This window comes from Grammomys surdaster, unplaced genomic scaffold (genome assembly GCF_004785775.1).
Source record: "Grammomys surdaster isolate TR1022 unplaced genomic scaffold, NIH_TR_1.0 278, whole genome shotgun sequence".
NCBI classification, from domain to species: domain Eukaryota; kingdom Metazoa; phylum Chordata; class Mammalia; order Rodentia; family Muridae; genus Grammomys; species Grammomys surdaster.
The window spans coordinates 1178960-1204895 of NW_021604719.1; the positions used below are offsets into that span (position 1 = coordinate 1178960).

The window sequence follows — 25936 nt, forward strand, 5'->3', positions numbered from 1 at the left end:
CTTCACTTCCTCAGTCTGGGCTTCATAGTTCTTGCTTTCATCATTTCTTCAGGAAGTTACTCAATATGGTTTCTAGGAAACCAGTGGATCCCTACAAGATGGAAATTCATTATTATCGAAGGCTCTGAGACCTGCTGTCCTGGATCAGATGTCTGATTTTGAAAAATGCTGCCTTAGGACAGACAGAATGTCACGTGGCTTTGGCTCACTCTCAAACTTTTTTCTAATATAGCCTGGTTTCCTAGACCTTCCAGTCCTTTCTTGTTTTTGTTTTCATGACTTGCTTTACCTTTTTTGTAATTGTTGTTTCTGGTGTTTCTTCTTTTGTTGTTGTTGTTCTTCTTCTTCTTCTTCTTCAAACAACTGGGAGGCTCAAGTGTTTATTTCACAGTTGTTGCTTTCTAAGTCAGGGTCTCCCTATGTAGCCATGGCTGGCCTTGAACTTGTTTTTCTTTCTTGATACTCAGATCTTCATTGCTGAATGGGGTTAGGTTGCTCCTGGACTAGGATAACACTCCAGGGCTTCTCCAAAAACGTTAGGGAAAGGTATTTTGGGTACCATCGGGTTACATTAGAGCATTTGTAGGCGCTGACTTTTCCTATACTTGGCTCTTCTAATCTTAAACCAATGGTGTACTTCAGATTCTCCCAGATATAGGTGCTTTGCGAGGTTCTTCTCCGTGATCACATTAGGGTACTGAACTTCTTGAAAAACTCTCTCCAGATTGTTCAGCTGCCAGGGTGTGAGACCTCTGCGGATCCGTGGCCGAGTGCGCCGGGGCTGGGGCTGGGGCAGGGGCTGTAGAACTCTGACAAGTAAGTTCTCCCATTCCTCCAACTGTAGCTGTCTCGGACTTTGATGACTCCCTTGGCTCGAGAAGGTGACATCATCACCAAGGTCGTTTAAGTTGACCACGAGGTTCCTATCACCATGTTGGTTCAGGATGCCCTCGAAGCCTAGAGCATGTTCATGGAAAACGCCATTCTCTTCTGCAGCTCTTATATCTTCTTGCTCATCTTCGATTTCCACTTCAATCTCTGGCACCTCCGTGTTGTAGAAATTGGGATTAGAGTTTTGGAAAGAGAGTCTCATGTCTTGAACTCTGCGGAAGTAGCTTTGCCTTCACAAATTTGGACGTGGTCAGCGTAGTCCAACAGTCAGTGTCTGTCTTACTGGGGAGGTTGACAATCCTGGAGTTGCTCAGTGCACCAAGCTGGATTTCTCTAGTTTCAATGTGACGCAGAAGACTGAAAAGAATACCGTTGTGCTAAATTCTGCAGTCTTCCGTCTTTGTTGAAATCGCAAAGAACTTTCAGTGAAGGAGCACTGGCCGACCAGCAGGACAAAGTAACTTGCCAGCGAGATAGAGGGACAACTGGCCGAAAAGCAAAAGCGTCCTTTTATCTGGGTTGGAGTCAAAAGGCTCCGCCCACTTTAGGGAGGGGTCTCACATCAAATGGTCAGTACAGGAAAATCCCTGATACGTGGGCATAGTAGCACACACCTTTAATCCGTGCATTCAGGAGGTAGAGGCAAGGGGATCTCTTTGAGTTCTATGGGGACCAGTATAGTGTACAGAAAGTTCCAGACCAGCCAGAGCTAGTTAGTAAGATGCTGTCTCAGTAGGGGTAGGGGTATGAGGTGGGAAGAAGAAGTAAAGATAAGGGAGGGAGAGAGGGAAGGAGGGAAGGAGGGAGGGAGGGAGGGAGGGAGGGCGGGAGGGAGCGAGGGAGGGGGGAGGCAGGAAGGGTGCTGTGCGTGAAGTTACTCAGGAATTTGTTTTTGTTGATTCCAGATGCAATTAAAAGGACAAGCAAGACCACAGTCACTCTCTTCTTTCTACTCTTATCAAAAGTTTCTAGATGTAAACTCTTTTAAGAACAGATTTACTTAGCAGCTCATTTTTAGACATTCCTGTCTTCACTTCAGAACAAAATAAATATCTAAGTTGAAGTTCTGCCTCAAAATTAAAAACAAGTGGAGAAGACATCAGGTAAACCATAAACAAAAGCTTTACATTTAGAAACAGGATTTATGGCGACATTAATTTGAAGATTCTTTTTTTGTTTGGTTGGGTTTTGGTTTTCTGAAACAGGGTCTTACTACATAGCTTTGGTTGTCCTGGAATTTACAGTACCTACCTTTCTTCTGCCTCTTTAGTGCTGGGATTAAAGGTATACACCACTACCTGACCTTGAAAATTAAGACTTGGTCTTCCTTGAACGTCTGATAGAATTCTGCACTAAAACCACCTGGTCATGGGCCTTTTTTTTTTTTTTTTTTTTGTGGGGAGACTGCTATTTCTTTAAGGGTTATGAGACTATTTAGATGGTTCATTTGCTTCTGATTTAACTTTGGTACCTGGTATCTGTCTAGAAAATTGTCCATTTCATCCAGATTTTCCAATTTTGTTGAGTATAGGCTTTTGTAGTAGGATCTGATGATTTTTTTTTAATTTCCTCAGTTTCTGTTGTTATGTCTCCCTTTTCAGTTCTGATTTTATTAATTTGGATACTGTCTCTGTGCCCTCTGATTAATCTGGCTAAGGGTTTATCTATCTTGTTGATTTTCTCAAAGAACCAGCTCCTGGTTTTGTTGATACTTTGTATAGTTCTTTTTGTTTCTACTTGGTTGATTTCAGCTCCGAGTTTGATTATTTCTTGCTTTCCACTCCTCTTGGGTGTACTTGCTTCTTTTTGTTCTAGAGCTTTCAGATGTGCTGTCAAGTTGCTCTCTCCAGTTTCTTTTTGTAGACACTTAAAGCTATGAGTTTACCCCGCAGCATTGCTTTCATTGTAAGTTTTGGTATGAGGAGCCTTCATTTTCATTACATTCTAAAAAGTCTTTAATTTCATTCTTTATTTCTTTGTTGACCAAGTTATCATTGAGTAGAGTGTTGTTCAGTTTCCACGTGTATATGGGCTTTCCAGTGTTTTTGTTATTATTGAAGACCAGCCTTAGTCCATGGTGATCTGATAGGATGCAAGAGATTATTTCAATAGTTTTGTATCTGTTGAGGTCTGCTTTGTAACCAATTATATGTTCTATTTTTGAGAAGGTATCATGAGGTGCTGAGAAAAAGGTATATTCTTTTGTTTTAGGGTGAAATGTTTTATAGATATTTGTTAAGTCCATTTAGTTCATAACTTCTGTTAGTTTCACTGTATCTCTGTTTCATTTCTGTTTCCATGATCTGTCCATTGCTGAGAGTGGGGTGTTGACATTCCTCACTATTATTGTGTGAGGTGTAATGTGTGTTTTGAGCTTTAGTAAAGTTTCTTTTATGTATGTAGGTGCCCTTGCATTTGGAACATAGATGTTCAGAATTGAGAGTTCGTCTTGGTAGATTTTTCCTTTGAAAGTATGAAGTGTCCTTCCTTATATTTTTTGATAACTTTTGGTTGAAAGTCGATTTTGTTCGATATTAGATCCTTGGCACCCAGAGAAAATGGTGGTACTGTGGTTAGTGTCAGATAAGGCCTGTGCTGGGGACCAGACATAGGCAGATCCAGGAACCTCTCTGGCCAGCCTAGCTAACCAAAATAGGAGCTTAAGGTTTGACATAGCATTACCTGACGACCCAGCAATACCACTCCTGGGCATATACCCAGAAGATGCTCCAATATATAACAAGGACACATGCTCCACTATGTTCATAGCAGCCTTATTTATAATAGCCAGAAGCTCGAAAGAACCCAGATGTCCTTCAACAGAGGAATGGATACAGAAAATGTGGTACATTTTTAAAATGGAGTACTACTCAGCTATTAAAAACAATGAATTTGAGAAATTCTTAGGTGAATGGATGGAACTAGAAAATATCATCCTGAGTGAGGTAACCCAATCATAAAAGAACATACATGGTATGCACTCACTGATAATTGGATATTAGCCTAAAAGCTCAAAATACCCAAGATACAACTCACAGACCCCATGAAGCTCATGAACAAAGAATACCAAAGTGTGGGCGCCTTGGTCTTTCTTAGAAGGAGTATCAAAATACTCATGGGAGCAAATATGGAGACAAAGTGTCGGTCAGAAACTGAAGAAAGGGCTGTCTGGAAACTGTTTCACCTGGGTATCCATCCCATGTGCAGTCACCAAAGGTAAAAGCTGATGTGATGCCAGGAAGTGCATGCTGACAGGACCTGATATAGCTGTCTCCTTAGAGGTTTGCCAGAGCCTGACCTATACAGATGTTCACAGCTAATCATTGAAATGTTCATGGGGTTCCCAATGGAGGAGTTAGAGAGAAGACTGAAGGAGCTAAAAGGGTTTGAAGCCCCTTGGGAAGAGCAACAATACCAACCAACCAGAGCTCCCAGGGACTAAACCACCAGCCTAGGAGCACATAGGGAAGGATCCATGGCTCCACCTGTATATGTAGGGGAGGATGGCCTTGTCAGACATAGGTGGTAGAGGAGGTCCTTGGTCCCATGAAGGCTGGATACCGTGTGGAGGAATTTGAGGGTGGGGAGGTAGGAATGGGTGGGTGGGGGCACATTCTCATAGAAGCAGGAGGAAGGGGGATAGGATAGGGGGTTCCTGGGTGGGGGGGAAATGGGGTAAGGGGATAACATCTGAAATGTAAATAAAATATCTAATTAAAAAATATTTATATATATGAACTGAGACACACTGCTTCCAGCCAGGAATAAAAAGCTTGCTATCACATCTAATTGCCTTGAACTTCTGATGATCCTCCTTTTTCGGCAGACTCAATGTTGGAATTAAAGTGTGAGCCCAGAGCTGTAAGCTTTTTGAGCATGATTTTGTCTTTGGCAATGTGTTTATGGCAGAGTCATGAACACTTGGCCCATTCAAGTCACTCTGAAGAGAGGAAATGGATGGGATGTAGACCCATGCTCACTCCATGTGGTTACCTGGGCAATGATATCTCCATTCTCGGCATGAACTTGAGCGATGGCCCCCAGCTCTCCCAGGCAGGTGAAGATCTCATAGAGCTAGAACAGAAATGAACAGTATCACAGCCACCTTTAGCAGTGTGACATAAAGGGCAGTTACCAAAACCAGGACTGAAACTGTCTTACAACAGAGATAAAGGTAGTCCAAAGACATTTTAGGAGGCTTTGTCTCCATTTATCAGGACTTATATACAATCCGGACCATTTTTAAAAAATTTTTTATTTTACTATTTTTTTTTATTTTTAAATCTAATCATAATTTTTACTAATTCACACAGGGGTTATAAACACAGAAAGGCAGGATGTGGAGAAGGGGATGACACCGGAGCGAGGGTGTTCAAGGGGGGTACAGATATCTTTCGGAAGGGTATCGGCTGAGTGAAGGTTCAGGGGACAGGTCACTATGACTCTGCCTATGATTTACTTGCTGGACCAATTTCTAAGAAGCCTTCTCTTGGACATCCAGATCTAATGGAGTAATTTTCCATTGAGGTTAGACATGGTATCAGAATTCTTTTCAACAAGTGCTCCAAAAGCCCCCAAGAGTCTGATCAAAGCTAATGCACATATTCAAACTCTTACTCTGAGCTTTTCAAGACAAAATTACCCATACTCTCCACCAAGAAGTTAAGAGTACTAATTTTTTGCATTTCTCATGATTGCTTCAGATCTATCAAAACTCATGCACATCCATGATTTTCTAGGAAAAGGTGAACTAATACAAATATGACAGCCAAGCCAGTACAACTAGCAGGAAGCCCCACCTGATTCTATAAAGCAGAGAACTCCACATTTTCATCAGGTTTATAAGAGGTTTGGAGACAACAGCTTTCTTTTTCTTATTCTTTAAGACAACTGTTGGCAGCAGAAAGTCAAGAACTTCTCTGCTTCGCCATAGGCACCCAAACCATAACCTTCTTTAAAGTGTAGTATGGATTGCAAGGACGTCAATAAAATACCCTGGCATAGTGGCCTCCCACAGTAACCACGGTGACTCATGTCCCAATGGCAAGATCATCAGCAACAATTGGAAACCCATGCAGACCACACATGGGTTTAGATCCACACACCCAAATGGGTTGTTACCTCTGTGTTGGACACTTGATATAAATCCTTGTAGGCCATGTAAACCATGAAGGAGTTAACACCTGCCAGACAAGAAAAGGGAAAAAAGTCAAGAAAAAGACATTACTAATTACCACCACCACCTTCTCATGTCTATCACACATTGCTCAGGTGGCTGTCCAATAGTAGTAAAGACGTCTGGAATGTTTTTTATCTTATCATGCCCTTTCTTGTCCTGTAAAATCAATAGTTTGTAAGTAGTATCTTGGCAGAATGGTGTCTCCCTTCTGCATCTTTTGCTAACCCCAATCGCCAGCATTGCAGAGCTTAGAAGATCAATAATTGATATTGTTTGAAGAAGCAGATACCAGAGAGGTTGCAGTAACATACCATCTGTCCACAGACCCTAGGGGTTGTAGCACCTGAATGTACCACTACACCACAATCACCTGGGAATGCTTACCTTCTGGGCTTCTGTTTCCTCCACCTGTAAACTGGAAAATAACTCCCACCTCATAAGGAAGTAGTTCATCATTAAAGGAGCCAATGCTTTAAAGGCTTTTAGTCCCTGTGAGGCAAGCATTTTGTCTCCATGAAGTGGATTTATTTCACTATCAGGTGAATGACTACTGTATACTAAGCTGCAGGCAGATGTGCCTAAGAGGAGAAAGAGGACAATAAAACTAACCTTAAGAACTACTTCTGGGCAAGGCCTGGTGATGGGACAAACTTCTAATCCTATTATTGGGGAGGATGAGGCAGGAAGATTGCTATGAATTTTCCTTTCTATCCCTTGGTGCACCCCTTGAGTTTTGCCAGTAGGCTGGGCCATGTAAGTATCTGGCCACCCAGTAAGGCTTTGTATCAAAATAAAATAAAAGCCAAATCTCTAAAAGTTCTGTATCCTCCCTAAAAATCTGTTTCTAAGTTGGAGAAGGTATGTATTTACATGATGTATTATTTTCTGTTAAGGAACCTATACTTTTGAATATACACATGCACAGCACATGTACACATGTATTCACACGTACATAACACACATGCACATTTTTTCTAAGTATACTATTTTCCCTTCATTCTCTACAATTTGTTTAAAGAATAAACCAGGTGGTGGTGGCATATGACTTTAACCCCACCACTCAGAAGGCAGAGGCAGGCAACAATCTGTAAGTCCAAGGTCAGCCTGGTCTACAGAGCAAGATCCCAGACACCCAAGGCTACACAGAGAAACCCTATCTCAGAAAGAAAAAAAAAATCTAGTTTTTAATCTAAAAACACCATGCCTTTTATAATAAAGGGGTGCAGACTATATAGTCAGTGTGGTGGTTTAGATAGGAATGCCTCCCATAGGCTCAATTATTTGAATGGTCATTAGGGAATGACAATACTTGACAGGGGTTAAGGTGTAGTAGCCTTGTTGGGTTTAGTATGGCCTGTTGAAGGAAATTGTCACTGAGGGTGGGGTTTGGAGCTTCAAATTCAATATTCAGTGTCTTTCTCTCTTCCTGATATCCAAACGTCTCTCATCTACCTCTCCAGCCTCATGTTTGTCTGTGTGGTGCCATGTTTCCCAGCATAATGATAAAAGAGTAAACCTGGGAAACCGTAAGCTAGACTCAATGAAATGCTTCATTTTTATAAGAGTTGCTGTGGTCATGGTGTCTTCACAGCAAAAGACCATTGACTAAGACACTCAGTTTGAAGAATGACTCTTTCACACAACACTATCTAATTTTCAAATGTAGAAACAAAAATTAGATATAAAACTTGGCTTTAGTGAATTAACAGGGTGGACAGAGCAATTTGTGCCTTGAATCTGTACTATGTACTTTCATATCTAAGTCATCAGCATTATAGGAAAAGATCTATTTTATTTTCACCCAAAATAAATAAGTAGGTGGGATGGTGGAACAGAAAACATTTTGAGGAAAGGAAAATAATTTTGGTTTGACCATTAGGGTTAGCTTAGCCCACAATCTCCCCAGCCAAAAAGTGGATTATAGTTCAAGAATGTCCCTACTCAGCGTAGGTCAGCTCAGGGCAGTTTTCCAAAGTATTCCCACTTCCAAAAGCCTCCAAGTCATCCTTAGAATGACCCATGTTCTGTGTTTTCCTTGAAGCCACTGAATTTTCTACTGCAGTTAAGATGCTCTGTGTGACAGGCAGCAGAGAAAGAGGGTGGGGCTAATTGCTTGTTTTGTGTTCTCAAGGATTGGGCAGGACTTATAGGGTGCAGCAAGGGCTAGAAAGGAAAAGGCATCCTCTGAGGGAACATCTGCTCCCCTCCAGTACAGACACATGATGTTTCCCTGAAGTTTTTGCACAGTGGCCAGACAGGTCTTGTGCTTTGAAGCATCTAGTCTGCTGCCTTTCCTTCAACTGCTTTCCTTTACACTGGACCTTCAGCAGAGACTGTTTATCCACCTCTGACGTCCTTGGTTGCCTTACAAAGTTGAGCACAGAGCACACATTTGTATAAGTATGTGTGTTTCTGTGAGTGTACAGTGGCTAATGACCAGAACATAAGAAGAGACCAGAAGAATCTAAGATGATAATGGAATCAAAAATCATCATTGCAATGAGAAGGCCCCTCTAACAAATACACACACACACACACACACACACACACACACACACACACTGCATTTTTTTTCCATTATTAACTGTAGAATCAATCTATCCTTGCTGCTGGCATGTCCTAGATTTTCTTAAGGATGTGTCACTATTATATAATATTAACATTTTGGTCTTATAAAACTGATCGAGGTTAGAAAACTTTGTTCTCAGCTTGCAAGGAATGTGGCCTCAGGGAGGATTAGTCACCTTGCCTCAGTTTCTTCCTTTGTACAAGTGGTATTGATGCATCGTGCTGGTTTGTTTATGTCAGCTTGATTCATGCTAGAGTCATTTTGGAAGAGGGAACCCCAACAGAGAAAATGTTTCTACCTGTGGGCAAGCCTGTACTACATTCTCTTGATTGATGGCTGATGTGGGAAGATCTAGCTCACTGTGGATGAAAAGCCATCCATGGATGGTAGTCCTAGGTGTTATAAGAGGCAGACTGAGCAAGCCATGAGGAGCAAGCCAGTAAGAGATGCTTCTTCAAGCTCTGTACTTCAGTTCTGATCTCCAGGTTGCTGTCCTGCTTGAGTTCATATCCTGACTCCCTTCAGTGATGGGCTACCAGCTATAAGATGAAATAAACCCTTTCCTCCTTGAGTTGCTTTTGTCATGGTGTTTAATCGCAGCATTAAAAATCTAGGATACCCATGAAAGTGAAAAGCATCATCTTTGTGTAGATCTACTGCATATAAAATGTCATCCTAGACAGTTATCTTGATACCCTGATTTTTGAGCTCCAAAGTAACTAATAATATTTATCCCATGAAGATCCTACAAAAAGTAAAGTTGCAAAAAAATATAAAGTGCCTGGAACAAAGCCCGCCATACAGCTCTCATGCTTAAGGTACCAGATTCTAAACTAGAGGAGTGGGATGCTACGGGAGACACAGACAAGGCAGTAAACACACAAGACTTTAGTGCTTGCTTTACTCACCTTTTTCCTTGCTGAGGTTCTGCACCTCCTGCTTGACGCTGTCATTCCAGTGGGTGATGTCCACGTGCAAAGCATAGTCACAGCAGCTCTTCCCATCCGCCCACTCACGCCACTTTTCATAGGCCTCTGTCAGGCTAGACTCAGGTTCAGGTACCACGTGGTCAACTGAAAGACAGAAGGCAAAATGGGTGACTCAGAAACAGCTTGGTCTCCCCACCCCTATTCCTGTTCCTTCCTGCTTAGCTAACTCCAAGACTTGGAACAAATTACCAGCTTTCTGAAACCTCAATTTTCTCTTCTTAAACATGAGTATTAAGTAGATGGGGGATATGTTATGATAGTATTTTCCATCTGAGTTTGCCATATGACTAAGTGAAAAATGCATATATAAGGTGTTTCACTGATACCTGGTGAATACTAAATTTTCAGTAAGTCTTAACTCCTTGTGACTACCTGCTATTTTTATGTTGTGACTCCTGGCTCTGAGACACTATTAATGGCCAAAGTTGTGTTCTCTTCCCTGGATAGAAGAATATCCAGGGAATATATCTAGATGTATAGCAGGCAAGCCCACGAATTTGCTAACAAGAATCAATTTCTCTGAATTTAAACCCAATTTTCTTTGCAACCATCGGTGATAAATATTTTTACATAATTGTGGGTACATCAGAGTCTGTTTGAGTCACCTGCTAGGTAGAGCCTTTCAGAGGACAGTCATGTTAGCCTCCTGTCTGAGTTATACCAGAATATCATTAATAGTGTCAGAGATTGGTGCTTGCCCATGGGGTGGATCTTAAGTTGGACTGGCTATTGGTTGGCCTTTCCCTCAGTCTCAGCTCCATCCCCAGTCCCTACATTTCTTGTACACAGGATAAATTTGAGGTCTAGAGTTTGGTGGGTGGGTTGGTGTCCCTATCACTTCATTGGAAGGATTGTGAGAAGGGGTGACCAGGAGGGGCAGTGAGCAGGGTGTAAAGTGAATAAGTAAAAAAAAAAATAGCTAAAATAGTAATCGAGGCATGGTGGTAATCCCAACACTGGGGAGGCCACTGGAAGCTCAAAACCAGCCTAGCCTACATAGCAAGATCCTATCTTAAAATGAAACAAACAAAACACTACACCTAAATTAAGATAAATGATACTAAATAAAATTTTATTTGTATGTTTAAAAAATAATGGTTGCTATAGTAGGGATTAGGCAAAAGCTCCACTCTCATCCATGCCCCATTGGGTTGCTGAGGTAAAGTGTGAAATTGATTCATCTTTCGGGAGAAGGATATTAAGATATGTATCAAAAATCTGGACATTTCCCTGACCAGACTGTATTTATTTTCATGCCTGAGCCTCGTACCTAGGAAAATATGTTGTAGCTGTCAGCAGCATTTAGTATCTAGAAAGTACATTGATGCATTTATGTAAATGCAAAACCGGAAGTGACCAAAATTGAAAAAAAATTGAGAAGTTTAGTTAAAAACATAGAAATACTTTCACAGAATGATGAGACATCTATTTTAAAAGCTGTGGTAGTTTGTGAGTAACTGACTGACTGGAGCAACATTCATGATCCACCACTCAGTGAAAAAAATCACTGCTTTAAATATGAACCAGATACTAGGATCCTACTGTGAAACTGGAAACTGCCTAGTAACAACCTCTAACAGTGAAAGAGGGTTATGTGGATCCTTTGATTTGCGCACATCTGGCATTTCTAAGTTATCAATGAAGGGCAAGAATGCATCTGTGGCTCCTTGTAAGTTTTCTTCTTCACTTAAACCTCTCATCTGTTCTCTGCTCCTTTGTTAATGTAGAAGACAAGTCCAAGAGATTTTACAAGCATGCAGAACAGGCCCAATTTCTGGTCCAGATGGCAGCCAGCCAAACCAAAGTGAGACCATGCATTTCCTTTGTCAACAGAGCCCATGTGCACTGATTGGAAAATATAATGCATCCAACTACATTACTAATGTCTTCAAGGACACTAGGGCTTTCCTGGGCAGACAGCTGCTGAGAAATCAGCTGGCTTCCTCCTATCAGCTGGGCGGAAAGGCCCAGGCCTCCTTGGACTACACCTTTTATGGCCTTGCTAAAGTTGAACCCTCCTAGTGGTTCAGTCAAAAGCAAGGTCAAGACAGACTATAATTCTGGCTCAGGCTGCTCTGTTCCTGTGGGTGGAGGAATAGGCTGTTAAGTAAATTGTGCTATGTCTCTGAGTTTGAGGCTAGCTCTGGGCCAGTACCCAATTCATTGAGATTCCTTGGAACAGGAAGAACTGCCTGAAATACTATCAGTTCTGTACTCCAATAACATGCAATTTCCCAAGTCGCATGGAATTAGTAGTTACCAGAAGCAAAACAAAAGAAGAATAAAGGAAACCACTCACAGCTTTTCTAATCTTAAAGATACAAATTGGTCAAAATATAGCAAAGACCCAAAAGCAGTGAATCCACTGAAGCCCACTAATCTCCCAAGAACTGTCTGTCTCAATGATCATTCTTTTGGACTTATCTGTTTCTTGGTTGCTTTCAGCTCATGGACCTTTGAGTAATTACAGGAAGTTGGCAGTTGTCCTGTTTTTCCCACACCCAGAAACATAGATTCCATGAACCAAATTGAGAGAAGTGTGTCTCAGTTTTTCAGGTTTCAGTATTTTCAGAGGACAAGTATTTGACACCTTTGTTAAACACACAGGGCTGGACAGCAGGTGAGGACTTACTGATCATGGTGGTGCCTCCCGCTAAGGCAGCCTTTGTCCCTTGGAAGAAATCGTCCACTGTGGTCATTCCCTTGTAAGGCATCTGAAAGTGGGTATGGACATCAATGCCTCCAGGGATCACCATCTTCCCATTGGCCTCGATGGTCTTCACACCTCCTGGGACAATCAGATTGTCTCCAATTTGCCTGGTGAGACACAGTGGAACAATTGGAAATTAAATGGAGCAACACTCGAGACAAACATAGGATGTAAGGATTTTAGACATTGGGGTCTTCAAAGTCACAAGCCCTTCAGCCTCTAAACAAAGACAGATAGCTGTGTATACAAAACTATTGACACCCAATCATCTGCATGGAATAATGTGTTATGGTTTGTACTGAAATCTGTAGATTGTCAATGTCTAGAACACAGTGCATGACTAATATTTTTATATAACTATTTTCACTATTTCCTTCACTTTATTTTTTTTTCTCTCTCATGTTGTGGGATGACACTGGGGAAAGCTACAAGGAGCGTGAAATAAATGACTGTGAGGCACAACAGAAGTTAATGGCTTGGTACAACAACAGGTACAGGTACTATGTCATTTTCCAAGCAGGTTCTCTGTGCCCTAATCAAAGGCATCTGCTTGAGTCACCACCCAGCTCATGTTTCTTTTTCTTATTCCACCATTCCCTGATCAGCTAATGGTACCTTGTTGCAGATGTGAAAGAACAAAGTCAAACATGCAGCTCTCTCCCACACCCACTGCTCTTGTATGGTCAGTATTTCAATAGTGGCTTCAGACAAAGAAGGATGATTATGGAGACCCAGAAAGGTTCAGAGAATCCCAGGAAAGAGTGGGAGAAGAAGCTGGTTGAGCAATCAAAGGTTCATCTCACAAGAATGTGGTAACTATTCCCTACAAGTCTGTTTGAAGGTCACTGGTTGCAATATTGCTAGATTTTTTTAAATTTTATTTTATTTTTTATTTTATTTTTTTAGCTTTGATTTAGGCATCTGGCCAAGCCTGTCCCCCAATATACCTAAGATTCACAGTTTATACTAACAGTAAATATCTCCTACCTTGGATACATATGTGCCCCACTATTTGTGGCGTGAATATTTTCCCTTCTGTACATAGCCCCAAAAATTCTCTTGGGGTAGTAAAAATGTCCACCGCTGACCAGCAAACTGTAGGTTCACAGCTAATGTGTTCCTGACATGTCTAAGAGTTTAGCTTCACCGCATCACCATGGGGCCATTCCAGGGCCACCACAATTCAAAACACACTGTCAGGGAAAAAAAATGCAGCCTCTGACTGTAATTCTACTTTAGTCCAGCTACTGCCCAGTCCTGTTCCTGTTTTTCTTAGTTTTTCTCCAGGAGAAATTGAGAACCAAGAGGATGAAGAACTGATGGACCCATGTGGTGTGTGCTTATATACATTTATATACATTTTCCACTCATTTTTATAACTCGTGTAATATCCTATCTGAAGCAGATGTGCCTCATCTACTTTCCCCCAACACACTAAGTAAGACTACAGTGATCTCTAACATCTCAGCTTCTGTCTCCTCATGTGATCATTTTTCTGTTGGCAGCCATGACTAACCTATGTAGATGTGCTCCAAACAGAGGCTACCAGGATTCATGGTCTTGGCTCTGTCAGTTACCAACCATGGCCAACTATTATTTAATCTCACTATGCCACAATTCTATAGGTTGTAAAATGTAATAATTCCTCAGTAGAGTTGTGTAGATTAAAAGTTAATCCCTGGTAAGCCCACAAAATACTACGAAGCATATTAGGGATCCATGAACATCAGCTGTTGTAATTATCGATTGCTCCCTCTAAATTTCATCTAGCCTGTTATTCGGTTCTTGGTATTGATATTACCTGATAATACTGGATCCTCTGGTCTTTTAAAAGACTATAAGGTCCCAAGGACTGAGGAATGTTGACTCGAGTGTGCAATGCCCACTGTAAAATGTGACATAGCAAGTGTCCACCACTTTACACAAATGCTTTCCCATTAGCTTGTAGCCCTACTGACAGGATGAATTGGGTACTTTAGACATATATGACCTCTTATTAATATGATGGTGTAGCTTGCTGTTCATGACATACTACCATGTTGATTAAATCCTGTTTTGAAATTCACTATTTAAAAAACTAATACATAAACATTAACTGCCTGTGCTTCTTCAGTAGCAAGTTATTTCACCAGGAATTTGTAGATTCCTGATAAATGTATTTGAAAAATAGGTCCAAAATATATACCCTATTTGGATCTGCTCTTTTAAGCCTTACCATTTTGTCAAGTTCATTTTAAAGTATTTTCTCTAATGTAAAGCCTCATAGATTAAAAAAAAAAGTCTGTGCATACCCTGATTTCAACTTAGAACCTATTCCATATGCCTTGATATTTTCAGGATGCTATCACTCATGCACAAGTTTCAACACCTGGAAGGATAGGGGTCACATCATTCAATAGTCTATGACCCATGGCATTCCCTTTAGTACAACTAGAATACATCCTCAGAATTTATCCTTTTGACCAAACTGAGAGTTTTACTTTATAAAACTGAAACCTCTCACTCAGCAGAAAGAAAGTAGAAAAGAAGTAGAAGGTTTCATGTACATACTTTATTAAGCCATCCTCCATGTAAATATCAGCATAAAAGGACTGATCATCGTTGACGATTCTCCCTCCCTTGATTAGAAGACGGTCACTCTGGAAAAGAAGGAAGATATGAGTCACTATCACAGTACCTCAGGGAAGGGAATGTTCACCCTTTGAGACATCTAGCAAGAACACACTTGGTAAGTGACTTCTGTGTGCTCAGTGCACTTCGAATTTGAATGTGCTGTATTTGTTGGGGATACAGTTGTAATTCAAGCTAATCCAGTGTTTCACTTCCTGTAACTGCAAGCTGTCATTGTCATAGGCCTGTAGGAATATTTATATTACCTATATTGTCTTAATGAAACACTCAGTTCATGTTACATCACAATTTTGATAGCTGATGAAGTTGTAAAGTACAAGAGAACCATTGTTGGAAAAAAGACCAAAAAAATTACTGTACTTATTTAACATGGCAAATGGGAGAAAGTATGGTTTAGATTTGCTTCATTATACTCAGTATCTCTCAAGCCTCTTTTCTTTTTTGATATCTAGGATATGTAGTATTGAGTTTCATAAGAACGTTTTCATATATCTACATGATACACTTTGACTATGAATGAATACACATTTTTATTGCTTTAATCATGAGAAAAATAAACTCTTTTTTATGGAAAAACTGCAACTTAGATGAAATTTAAGAGTTATCCAACGTGGAACAATGAAAATATGCTCTATAGTTGGTCACAAAATACATATGTATGTTCTGTATGTCAGAGGAACATAAATTAGTGTCAGTACTGTAGATCACAGACTGCGCTGAATGAACGGAGATGAGTACAAGGTTATGAGCTGTGCCTGTGTTGAGCCATGGACTAGAAAAATATTCCCAGAAGACTAGCTGAACAGAGCTATGGCATGGATAAAGATGATCATTTGATTAGATTTGATGAAGAATTCAACTTACAGACCTACATTTTACATCATCCGTTCATTCATCATCTGTCCATCCATTCATCATCTGTCCATCCATCCATCCATCCATCCATCCATCTCTCTGTCCATCCAGCCATCTGGGCACTGGCCCCACACCGATTATTTACTGTTACATAGATGGGGAACATGGAGTTGTATAAGAGACTCAGGAGGTCACTGCCTTCATGGAGCATAAAGGGGGTGTTTAGTAATAAAGAGCTGATATAAACCAATGTAGCATTGGATTCAGTGTCACAGGACACAGGGAAGTGGGATTAGTTCAGATACAAACTATGAAGGACCTAGTAAGGGGAAAGAAATCTACATGAGATGGCAGTGTAGAATTTTTCAGAAGGGATAGCATGTATTAAGGCCTCACGGTAGAGGAAATACTTGTTTCTTAGAAAAGCTGAGGAAAGTCAATCTGCAAAAGCTTTGTCTTTGAGGATGTGAGTGGAAGGACATAAGGTTAGGAGGGCAGGGTGGCTCTTCACACTGGAATTGTTAAGTGTTTAAGTTTGAATGAAAATACACTGAGACACATGGGATAGTTACAAGCAAAAGAATGAGGATAATGTGGAAAATGCAGTTTTACATCTCAGTGTTCAAAGATGATATGGATATCCACTACACAGAACTTAGGGTATAGACAAGGCTCAAGGTCAAAACCATTTAACTCTACTCTTACTTTAATGTTTCTTCCCTGTCCCCTCTTGGAGAACACAGCTTTTAAATAGGAGATAGGTTCAGAGAAGAAAGCAGTTGATGGATGACTTCAAGATTCAGGAATGTAAGTTGTGATCAAGGCTAGAAAATGGGAGATGACTCTTGGGTCCCATGTGGGATACAGAAAATTTCTTCTTAATTTCTGCTTCTGGGTGTTGCATGAGCATAAGATGTTTCATCATGCCTTATCACCAGGGGAGCAGATTTTACAAACACACAGATTAATTATTTAGAAAAATTCTACATGTGCAGCAAAGAAGCAACATGGAGGTAAAAAAGGAGGCCCCACCACATATGATCTATACACCTCTGTTGTTCTGAGTTCTGTCAACATGTCTGCCCTCCTTCTGATCCTACATTGCCCAATATTTAGCTTAGTGCTAAGAATATAAAGATGGGATTTGCATTATATAGCGAACTCCATGGCCCTTGCAAATATGTCCTCAGTGCCTTATTCCAAGTTCATCTGGCATCTAATGACGATCTTTGTCACATTGATAGCCTAAATAATGCCTGACTCTAGAGAAAATTTTACCAGCTTCTACTTCAATTAATTCTGCACAATTCTCCAGAGGCTGATTTACTATTTCCTGTCCACGTTGAGAACATGTGTTTTTTGATCTTTCAGTCTTCATTCTCCAGAAATATTATAAGTTCATCAAATGAATGAAAGAAGGCTGAGACATGGACAATGATTCTATTTTGCCAATGTAGATAGAATGAGGTAGAAAGGCATCTACCACACAAATTATTTGACTTGACTGTACTGTTTGACTTTAAAGAAAGAAAACGTGAGCCAGGGGTGGTAGTGCTTTTAATTCTAGTGCCAGGGAACAAGAGGCAGGTGGATCTCTGTGAACTCAAGACCATCATGTTGGGAGCCACCTCCTAGCCAAAAGTGGCTATCATCTTTGCATCCATCTTGAGCCATATACCCTGACAAGAGGCTTGTTTTCAACAGCCTGCAATAGCTGAGCGCACTCTGATAAACATCTTGTTACACTGTTTAGTGCCCCCAGCTGCAAGGTGCCCCTGGTATCCATGGCTACAAGGCACGTGACGTAGTGGCTTCAGTTGAGCTTGTCCACGAGGGCAAGTCACGTGGTAAAGGGTATAAATACCCAGGATTTCCTTTCTATGTGAGTGAGGAGAATATAGCATAAGTGTGAGGAGAATATAGAGGAGAATATAGGATTTCCTTTCTTTAAGAGTGAGGAGAATATAGAGGAAGAGAGGGGAATAAAGAAGAGACTTGAAGAGACTCTGTCTTGTGTCTATCTTTTGCGTCTCTCGCCCCTTTTCCGCCCTTCCTCCGTCTCCACTCTCTCTCTTGCTAGACCCTGACATGTAGACCTGAGCAGCAGAACGAGCAGGCCTTTACAAAGTAGCAGAACTGGCCATTACAAAAGAAACGGCCATTACACCATTCCAGCTTCTACATAGCAGCTTCCAGGTCAACCAGAGAGATATAGTAAGATTGTCTCAAAATAAATAAAAGAATTTAAAAATTTTTTTATTGGATATTTTATTTACATTTCATATGTTGTCCCCTTACCCCATTCCCCACCCACCTGGGAACCCCCTATCCCCTTACCCCTCCTCCTTCTTCTCTGTGGATGTAACCCCTACCTACCCCCCAACCCCCACTTTCCCACCCTCAAAATTCCCACCCCCTGGGGCATCCAGGCTTCATGAGGTCAAGGATCTCATCTTCCACCTATGCCCAGCAGGGCCCTCAGCTCTAAAGTATACAGCTGAAGCCCTGGATCCCTCCCTAAGTGCTCCCAGGCTGGTGGTTTAGACCCTGGGAGCTGTGGTTGGTTGGCATTGTTGCTCTCCTCATGGTGCCACAAACCCTTTCAGCTCCTTCAGTCCTCAATCTGACTCCTCCATTGAGAACCCCATGATCAGTTCAATGGCTAGTTGTGAGCATCTGCCTCTGAATATGTCAGACTCCTGAAGGCCTCTGAGGAGACATCCATATCAGGTTCTTATCAGCATGCACTTCCTGACTTCCACATCAGCATCTACCTTTGGTGACTGCACATGGGATGGATACGCATGTGAAAGGTCTTCAAATGGCCCCTCCTTCAATTTCTGTCCCTCACTTTGTCTCCATATTTGCTCCCTTCAGTATTTTGTTGCTCCTTCTAAGAACTGAATCACCCCCACTCGGTCTTCCTTCTTTATGAGCTTCATGTGGCCTGTGAGTTGCATCTTGGGCATTTCAAGGTTCTGGGCTAATATCCGATAATCAGTGAGTGAATACCATGTGTGTTCTTTTGTGATTGGCTTACTTCACTCAGGATGATGATTTCTAGTTCCATCCATTTACCTAGGAAACTCTCGAATTCATTGTTTTTAATAGCTGAGTAATACTCCATTGTGTAAATATACCACATTTTTTGAATCCATTCCTCAGTTGAAGGACATCTGGGATCTTTCCAGCTCCTGGCTATTATAAATAAGGCTGCTATGAACATAGTTGAGCATATGTCCTTGTTATATGTTCGAGCATCTTCTGGGTATATGCCTAGGAGTGGTATAGCTGGATCCTCAGGTAATGCTATGTCCAGTTTTCTGAGGAACCCCCACACTGATTTCCAAAGTGGCTGCACCATCTTGCAGTCCCACCAACAATGGAGGAGTGTTCCTCTTTCTCCACACCCTCACCAGCATCTACTATCACCTGAGTTTTTAATCTTAGCCATTCTGACTGGTGTGAGATGGAATCTCAGGGTTGTTTTGATTTGCATTTCCCTGATGACTAAGGACACTGAACATTTCTTTAGGTGCTTCTCGGCCATTCGAGTTTCTTCCGTTGAAAATTCTTTGTTAAGCTCTATACCCCATTTTTTAATAGGGTAATTTGGTTGTCTGGAGTCTAATTTCTTGAGTTCTTTGTATATATTGGATATTAGCCCTCTATCAGATGTAGGATTGGTAAAGATCTTTTCCCAATTTGTTGGTTGTCGTTTTGTCCTCTTGACAGTGTCCTTTGCCTTACAGAAACTTTGCAGTTTTATGATACTACATAATTATAAGAAGGTTCTAGGTCTATGCTTCAAACTATTGTATACATGAGCAAATTATCCATGCTCGGTCTCTGCTCTTACCTACAAATCTGTATTTTATAAGTTCTACACATGACTCTAACATAGCCACCAGTTAGCCTGAAGCCAAGACAAAGAGCATAACAGAGGGGGTTAAAAAAAAAGCCCAAATCTGTATGTCAATGAGGGCAATATTTCCTGTAGCAGCTGCCTGAAGAAGTAATCATCATGGTTAACTACACAAGTTCATCCCGATATGGTGAGCCAGTTTTTGGAAAGGAGCCACATTCTACCTGAACTAAATTATGAAAAGGAATAACCAAAGATTCTAAGTCCTGAACCTTTTTTCTGGACGAGCAGCGACAATCAGCAAAGGGGTAAGTGTTCTCTGGGTAGCCTTGATGTTCCACACAAGGAGAGCAGTAGTGGACCCAAGAGGAATCAACACTATTGGGATCACATCATTGGGTACTCTTCAAATGGTAATTAGATAAATCCTTTCTGGCTCAATGAGGAGGAATATAAACAGAGTCCAAACACAAATGATAAACCTCGTATAAATTTGGGGTTAGGGCAGCAGGACCCCTGATCCATAGCTTATAAGAGTTGTTATTGATACTATTGCTTGTTTCCATTAGGCAGAGCAGAATTTGAAAAGTTGAACCAAAAGGTCACAAAAAAATATACATTCCCTGGAGACTCTTCAACTTGCTGTCCATTTCCCTCACAGCAACCCACTTGACTCATTTTATTCCCATATACAAGGGCTCCATTATGAAGAGAAGCCTAGGCAAACTATTAGACACTGAGAATTGGAAATTCAATTGAGATTGAGAGGGAATGGAACTACTGATCACCCCCAAACAAGGTAAAACTAATTATCTTTGCACATACAAAACAATGTTTGTTATGAGTTCATGGACTAGCCTCAAAGATAAATATATGACAAAATCAAAACCCAACAGTTTGAAAAAAACCAACATCTGTGATTGTTACTGTCAACAAAGAATATACAGGTTGTGGATTCTTATTTTTTATTCCTGGCACTGAAGCATCTGAGCCACCACATTCTAGTTCAGAATGCCCAATCTATGTCATATAATGCTAAACATAAAGAACTGGGCTATTTCCAGAACTTTCTGGTGTAATTTGAACGGTATTCATGGTGATGGATTGAAAAATAGCCACTGTAGACTCTGGAATTAGAACACCTGTTTCCCTGTTGGCGGTGCTGTTTGGGGATGTGCTCAAGACTTGTTGGAGGAAATATGTCACTTGGGTTGGGCTTTCAGAATTATTAGCCTTGGCCCACTTCCATTTTGCTCTCTCTCCTTTGGGTCTGTTTTTGCAGATATGATTTCTCAGCTTCTTGTTTTGCAGCCTGCTGCCATGCCTCACCCACCATTTGGGATTCTCCCTCCAGAATTGTAAGCTAAAATAAACTGTTTACTCCATAAGTTGCTTTTGACCATGATGTTTTATCACAGCAACAGAAAAGTAACCACTTTAGTATCTATACTCAAAATGGAGTTTGACATCAGTAGCTGAACATATTACTTTGGAGCCTGCTTAGCCACCATGGGCTAAGCCCCTCAGAGTCTTGCAGCCCAGCAGGAGTCCAGGCAACCTGATGGTCAGCTTGTATCCAATTGTGTTCCTACTATTTTTCTGAGAACTCCAAAAACAACAACAACAACAAAAACCCAAACAAAAACACTTCCACAAGTGTGTTACCTTGAGTTAGAATTTACCTTCTACAGTTTTTCAGTTTGTTAGTTTGTTGTTTGTTTGCTTTCATTAGCACAGAGTATATAAATAATACCTATTTTTACCTCCTAGGGTTGGTGTCAGGAATGAAAAAAACAGAAGAGAGAGCATCTCAGTACATACCATAATACAGCTAATATCAGTCCTATTTATTCTTTTACTAGTATATCTATGTTAATTCAACTAAAAGCCTTTTTTAAGTATCATATGTTAGGGACAGATTCAAGCTCCTGTTTCCAGATAGGGAGCTATACTCAGGGGTGATTTACTCTAAGCAATAGAGTAAGACAAGCAAATGGAGTGGCCTGGGTTTGACACAACATTGATCCTCACACCAGGCTACTGTACCAAAAATATTCACATCTATCTCAAAGTCTCTTTGTGAAGGACTCTTTTCTTTGCTACTGAACTGAGTCTTGTGGGTGTTTAAACTGCTGACCAGTTCTCTGCGGTAGGTAACTTTAGGAATCCATTAACTTTCAGCCTCTGCTTATAAATCAGTGCATTAGACCTGCCCTTTATGGCCCAAAAGTGTTAATGCAGTTTATCAGGGAATTGATTTATGGTCCAAGGTAGTAAGGGCTTTTAAAGTGTGGTAAAAGTCTTACGTTTTTCTTTTACTAGAGTTTAGTAATGATTAGAGAAACTAAAAATTCTAAGTTTGTGAGAGGAATTGCAAGTGACAGGAGACTAAATGGAGGAGGGGAAGGAAGGAAAAATAATATAAAAGAAAAGCTTTAAAGCTGCTAAGGACAAGAATGAATGGAGAGATGGCTAATTCAAACTAGAATAGAGAAAGAGAGGGCTAAGTCTGGAACTCAAGCCTAATGGACCTATTGTTTGACAGCTTTCTTTAATGTACAGAGTGTCATGTGCTACCTCTGTCTAAGGCAATGAAGACATAGCCAGCTGAAGCCAGAGACTTTCTCATAACTTCTTTCCCGTCATTAGGTCAGCCAGAGAACAGTACTTAACTCTGTGTGTTCTATACTCTGCTGGCAGCCCAGCTGCTCAGAATAAAAAGCTACAGCCCCAAGAAGAGAAAAGGAAAGAAAAGAAAAGGAAAACTTACAAAGAAAAATGAATTTTCCAAAATCAAGTCTCTTGTGACCTGGACTCAAATCACAAACAGACTCTGATCCTTTGTGGAGATTTATGATCCTTTTTTGATGTAGGCACAGGTGGTTCTTTTAAATAAATTCCCATTTGGGCAATTAGATCTCACTTCCTAAAAACAAGTTCACCCTGAAGAATAGATCAGGATTCGTGAAGTAGATGGATGAAATCTTGTGGATGTTCTTCCCCCAAGCAGCATCATTCGAAGGACAGAGGGGTTGGGGGGACTGGTTCTCTAAGATAATCCTGTTGATTCATGGACGGCGGATGGGGATGATTTCAGTAAAAAGGTACCAGTGAGGCTCTAAGCATTCAGAGTACCCAGCCTGTCTCTGAATATGGTTCCTTTAGAGAGGCTTAACACTGCCTGGGTTTGGACAAGTTACTTTACCTCTCTGGGTTTCTTGGCACTTTGTAAAATAAGGACAATCATGTTATTTCCTTGTAATTCTGGTAAGGATTGGGGGGATACTCTCTGAAGTGCTAACCCCTGCTTGAACACTAAATTTCTAGTGCATGTGAGTAATTATCACTCATATTATCATTCACACTGCAAAGCTCCTGTCATAAAGAATGGAACAAACATTTTTTTGATCAAAATGTAACAGACCTTTTCCTGTAGGGGATGATTTCAGAGTCTCTAGACCCTACTCTGCCCTCAGCAGCTGTTCTGTGTTCTTACCAAGGGCAGCCAAAGCTTCTCCTTCTAAACCCACCGCCACAGGGCAAGTTTCCATGGTCCTTCCAGGTCATTCTTTCTCTGCAAATAAGTCCTCATGAAAGATAGGAATCTAGTCCCTCTCAGCAGGGACTGGGTGTGGGGGTGAGGTATTGAAACTGGCCCACACCCATGCTCTTCACCCAGCACATGGATCTATTTCCAGGGCCCAGGGAGACAATCATGACTTTAAGACACAGAGGTTAAAAGCTCCACATGAAGATGGACATCAGGAGCGATATAAGTTCGTAGCTCTGAGTCCTCCCTGAGATAGAGCACAGTTTGACAGGGTAACAGCACAGTTTGACAGGGTAACCCATCCCAAACTCTTAAACTGATAGGGATAAAAGTTTCAAACCCACTTTCTTCGTCTTGTCATTTAAACACACAAAAGACCACAGAGGCTTGCTGGATGCACATGAACTTGAGAGAGTCCTTTCAAATGTAGCCCACTATGCAGAGTACACAATGTATGGAAAGCACTGCTTTCATTTATCATCTTGGGTTTGACTCTGAATGGATAAAAGTGGGAAGAGAAGAAAACGGATGAAGAAAGTAGTAGCTAGCAGGGGTATGAACCAGGGTATGGTAGCTGCCCCAGATACTGGAACATGAAAGCCAGCCACGTGCATTCTTCTCTCACCAGAACTTCACATCAAACATTTTAAAGATGTCATTATCAAAGGGCTTGATGGGGTCTTTCCCAGGTCACAGTGGATGAGGGAATGAACTCTAAATGGCCCTTTAATCCCAGCTCCATGATAACAGTCAATCTTCAATGGAGTTTAAACATGGATAAGCTCAAGTGGATGGTCAGGCAGGATAAAGAAGCCTGGAATGAATGATGCTAGTGCAGGCCAGGAGGCCAGGAGAAATTCCCATTCTTGTAGGTCAGCTGGATCTTCAATGGTCAGAGTAGTCACTTGCACACCTCCTTCATGAGGCTTGACATATCCTCCTTGAAACTATGCTTTTATCTACTTAATGTTATCTTTATATAATGCCTTTAAGCCTCAAATAGTAAACCTAGGAATACATGCAACTAAAACACTCCAATTCCATCTGGAATCAGCTGCCTTGAAGAGTGTTCAAAAAGATGATCTCAGTTGACTATTTCACTTCAAAGATTGCTAAGTGTATGGAAAGTGTTAAAGAGAGACAAGTACCAGACTGAAACTTTCCCCTTGATCTAAAAGGGATGATGTAACCACAAGAATTCTAAGCCTGGAGTTGGCACAATTGTCCCAATAGTATAAATGTGTCACCAAGCCTGACGTCCTGCATTCAGTGCACATGGTGGATGGAGGATGGACTTTCTGAAATTATCCTCTGATTTTCATATACACATTGTGGCATTTGTTATTTCCTCACAAATATACCCCCTATATGCACATACAAATACATGAATAAATAAATGTGTTTTAATTAATTAATTAATTAATTAATTAATTAATGGTTTTTGAGACATGGTCTCTCTACATAGCCCTGGCTGTCCTACATAAATCAGGCTAGCCTCAAACTCACACACACAAAGACCTGACCTGCCTGCCTCTAACTGCAAAATGCTAGAGTTAAAGGTATGTACCACCACCACTGCCTGGCAATAAATTTATTCATATATATACATATACATATACATATACATATACATATACATATACATATACATATACATATACATATACATACCATTGCTGCACTAAAACATGGGACAGTCTAACACAGGTTGCACAAACTAAGATGTACCAGTAAGAATATATGTTAACATGGACCAGGAAGAACAGGACCCAAAATAAAATGGAAGAGATTTCTCAGATATTAGGCATCTCTTTAGAAAGAAAAGATTATGGAAGAATCACCTTACAATCAGCTTGAGGGTACAAGGGTAAGGACCAGAATAAATAATAAGTATAGTTTATCAGAGAACAAAGTATTTCAAGCCAGAAAGGAGAAATATGGTATAGCCTTCACTGGGTGTTTGATTGGAAGAAACTGGAAAAATTGCTTTCTGTACACACACACAAACGGCTCTTTACAGAGCTGCACAGGACTCACTCAGGGAGCTAGGAAGCAAGGGCTACATTTGCATCCTGGCCAGTATGTTGGTGTGTGGGTTTTAGACAAGGGCTTTAATCTGTCCCTGTGCCTCCAACTGATGACTGAGAGAAGTCTATGTCTCTTTAAAAGCACATTCATAATCCACAGAGCACAGGTAAGAATGCTGTTCATGGGCAAGAGAACTAATGGTGTAATGGAGGGTTAAGCAGACAGATGTAAGTGGAAGCTTTGTAAGTAGGACCACAGATACTATCCTATGACTTCCACTTTATCATTTTTATTATGTAGATGTTGATGAAAGCTGTGCTGGTTAGTTTACTGTCCACTTGACAGATGCTATCATCTGGGAAGGAGGACCTTAGTTGAGAAATGCCACCATCAGATTGGCCTATAGGCAAGCCTGTGGGAGATATACATAAATTACATATAATATATATATACATACACATACACACACACACACACACACATATATATTTGATTGATGATTGATGCAGGAGGGTCCACTTCATGGTGCATGGTAGCACCGCCTAGGCTGAAGGTGCTGGGAAGTATAAGAAAGATTGCTGAACTTGAGCCTCAAGGAAGAACAAGTCAGAAAACAGCTTTCCTCCGTGACTTCTGCTTCAGTTCCTGCCCTGACTTCTCTCAATGATA

General features: G+C 40.9%; 1 protein-coding gene across 2 annotated transcripts in view; it reads right to left on the reverse strand.

The window, feature by feature from the left end:
- The window catches only part of Dpysl3 (dihydropyrimidinase like 3), a 113085-nt gene that overhangs the window by 21587 nt on the left and 65562 nt on the right, over positions 1 to 25936 (reverse strand). For both annotated transcript variants that reach the window (XM_028777125.1, XM_028777126.1), the window contains exons 2-6: positions 14889 to 14977; positions 12261 to 12445; positions 9548 to 9712; positions 6013 to 6074; positions 4885 to 4965 (exon numbers count right to left, since the gene is read on the reverse strand). In XM_028777125.1, coding sequence (XP_028632958.1) covers positions 4885 to 4965; positions 6013 to 6074; positions 9548 to 9712; positions 12261 to 12445; positions 14889 to 14977 — 582 coding nt within the window. The remainder of the gene's footprint in view (positions 1 to 4884; positions 4966 to 6012; positions 6075 to 9547; positions 9713 to 12260; positions 12446 to 14888; positions 14978 to 25936) is intronic.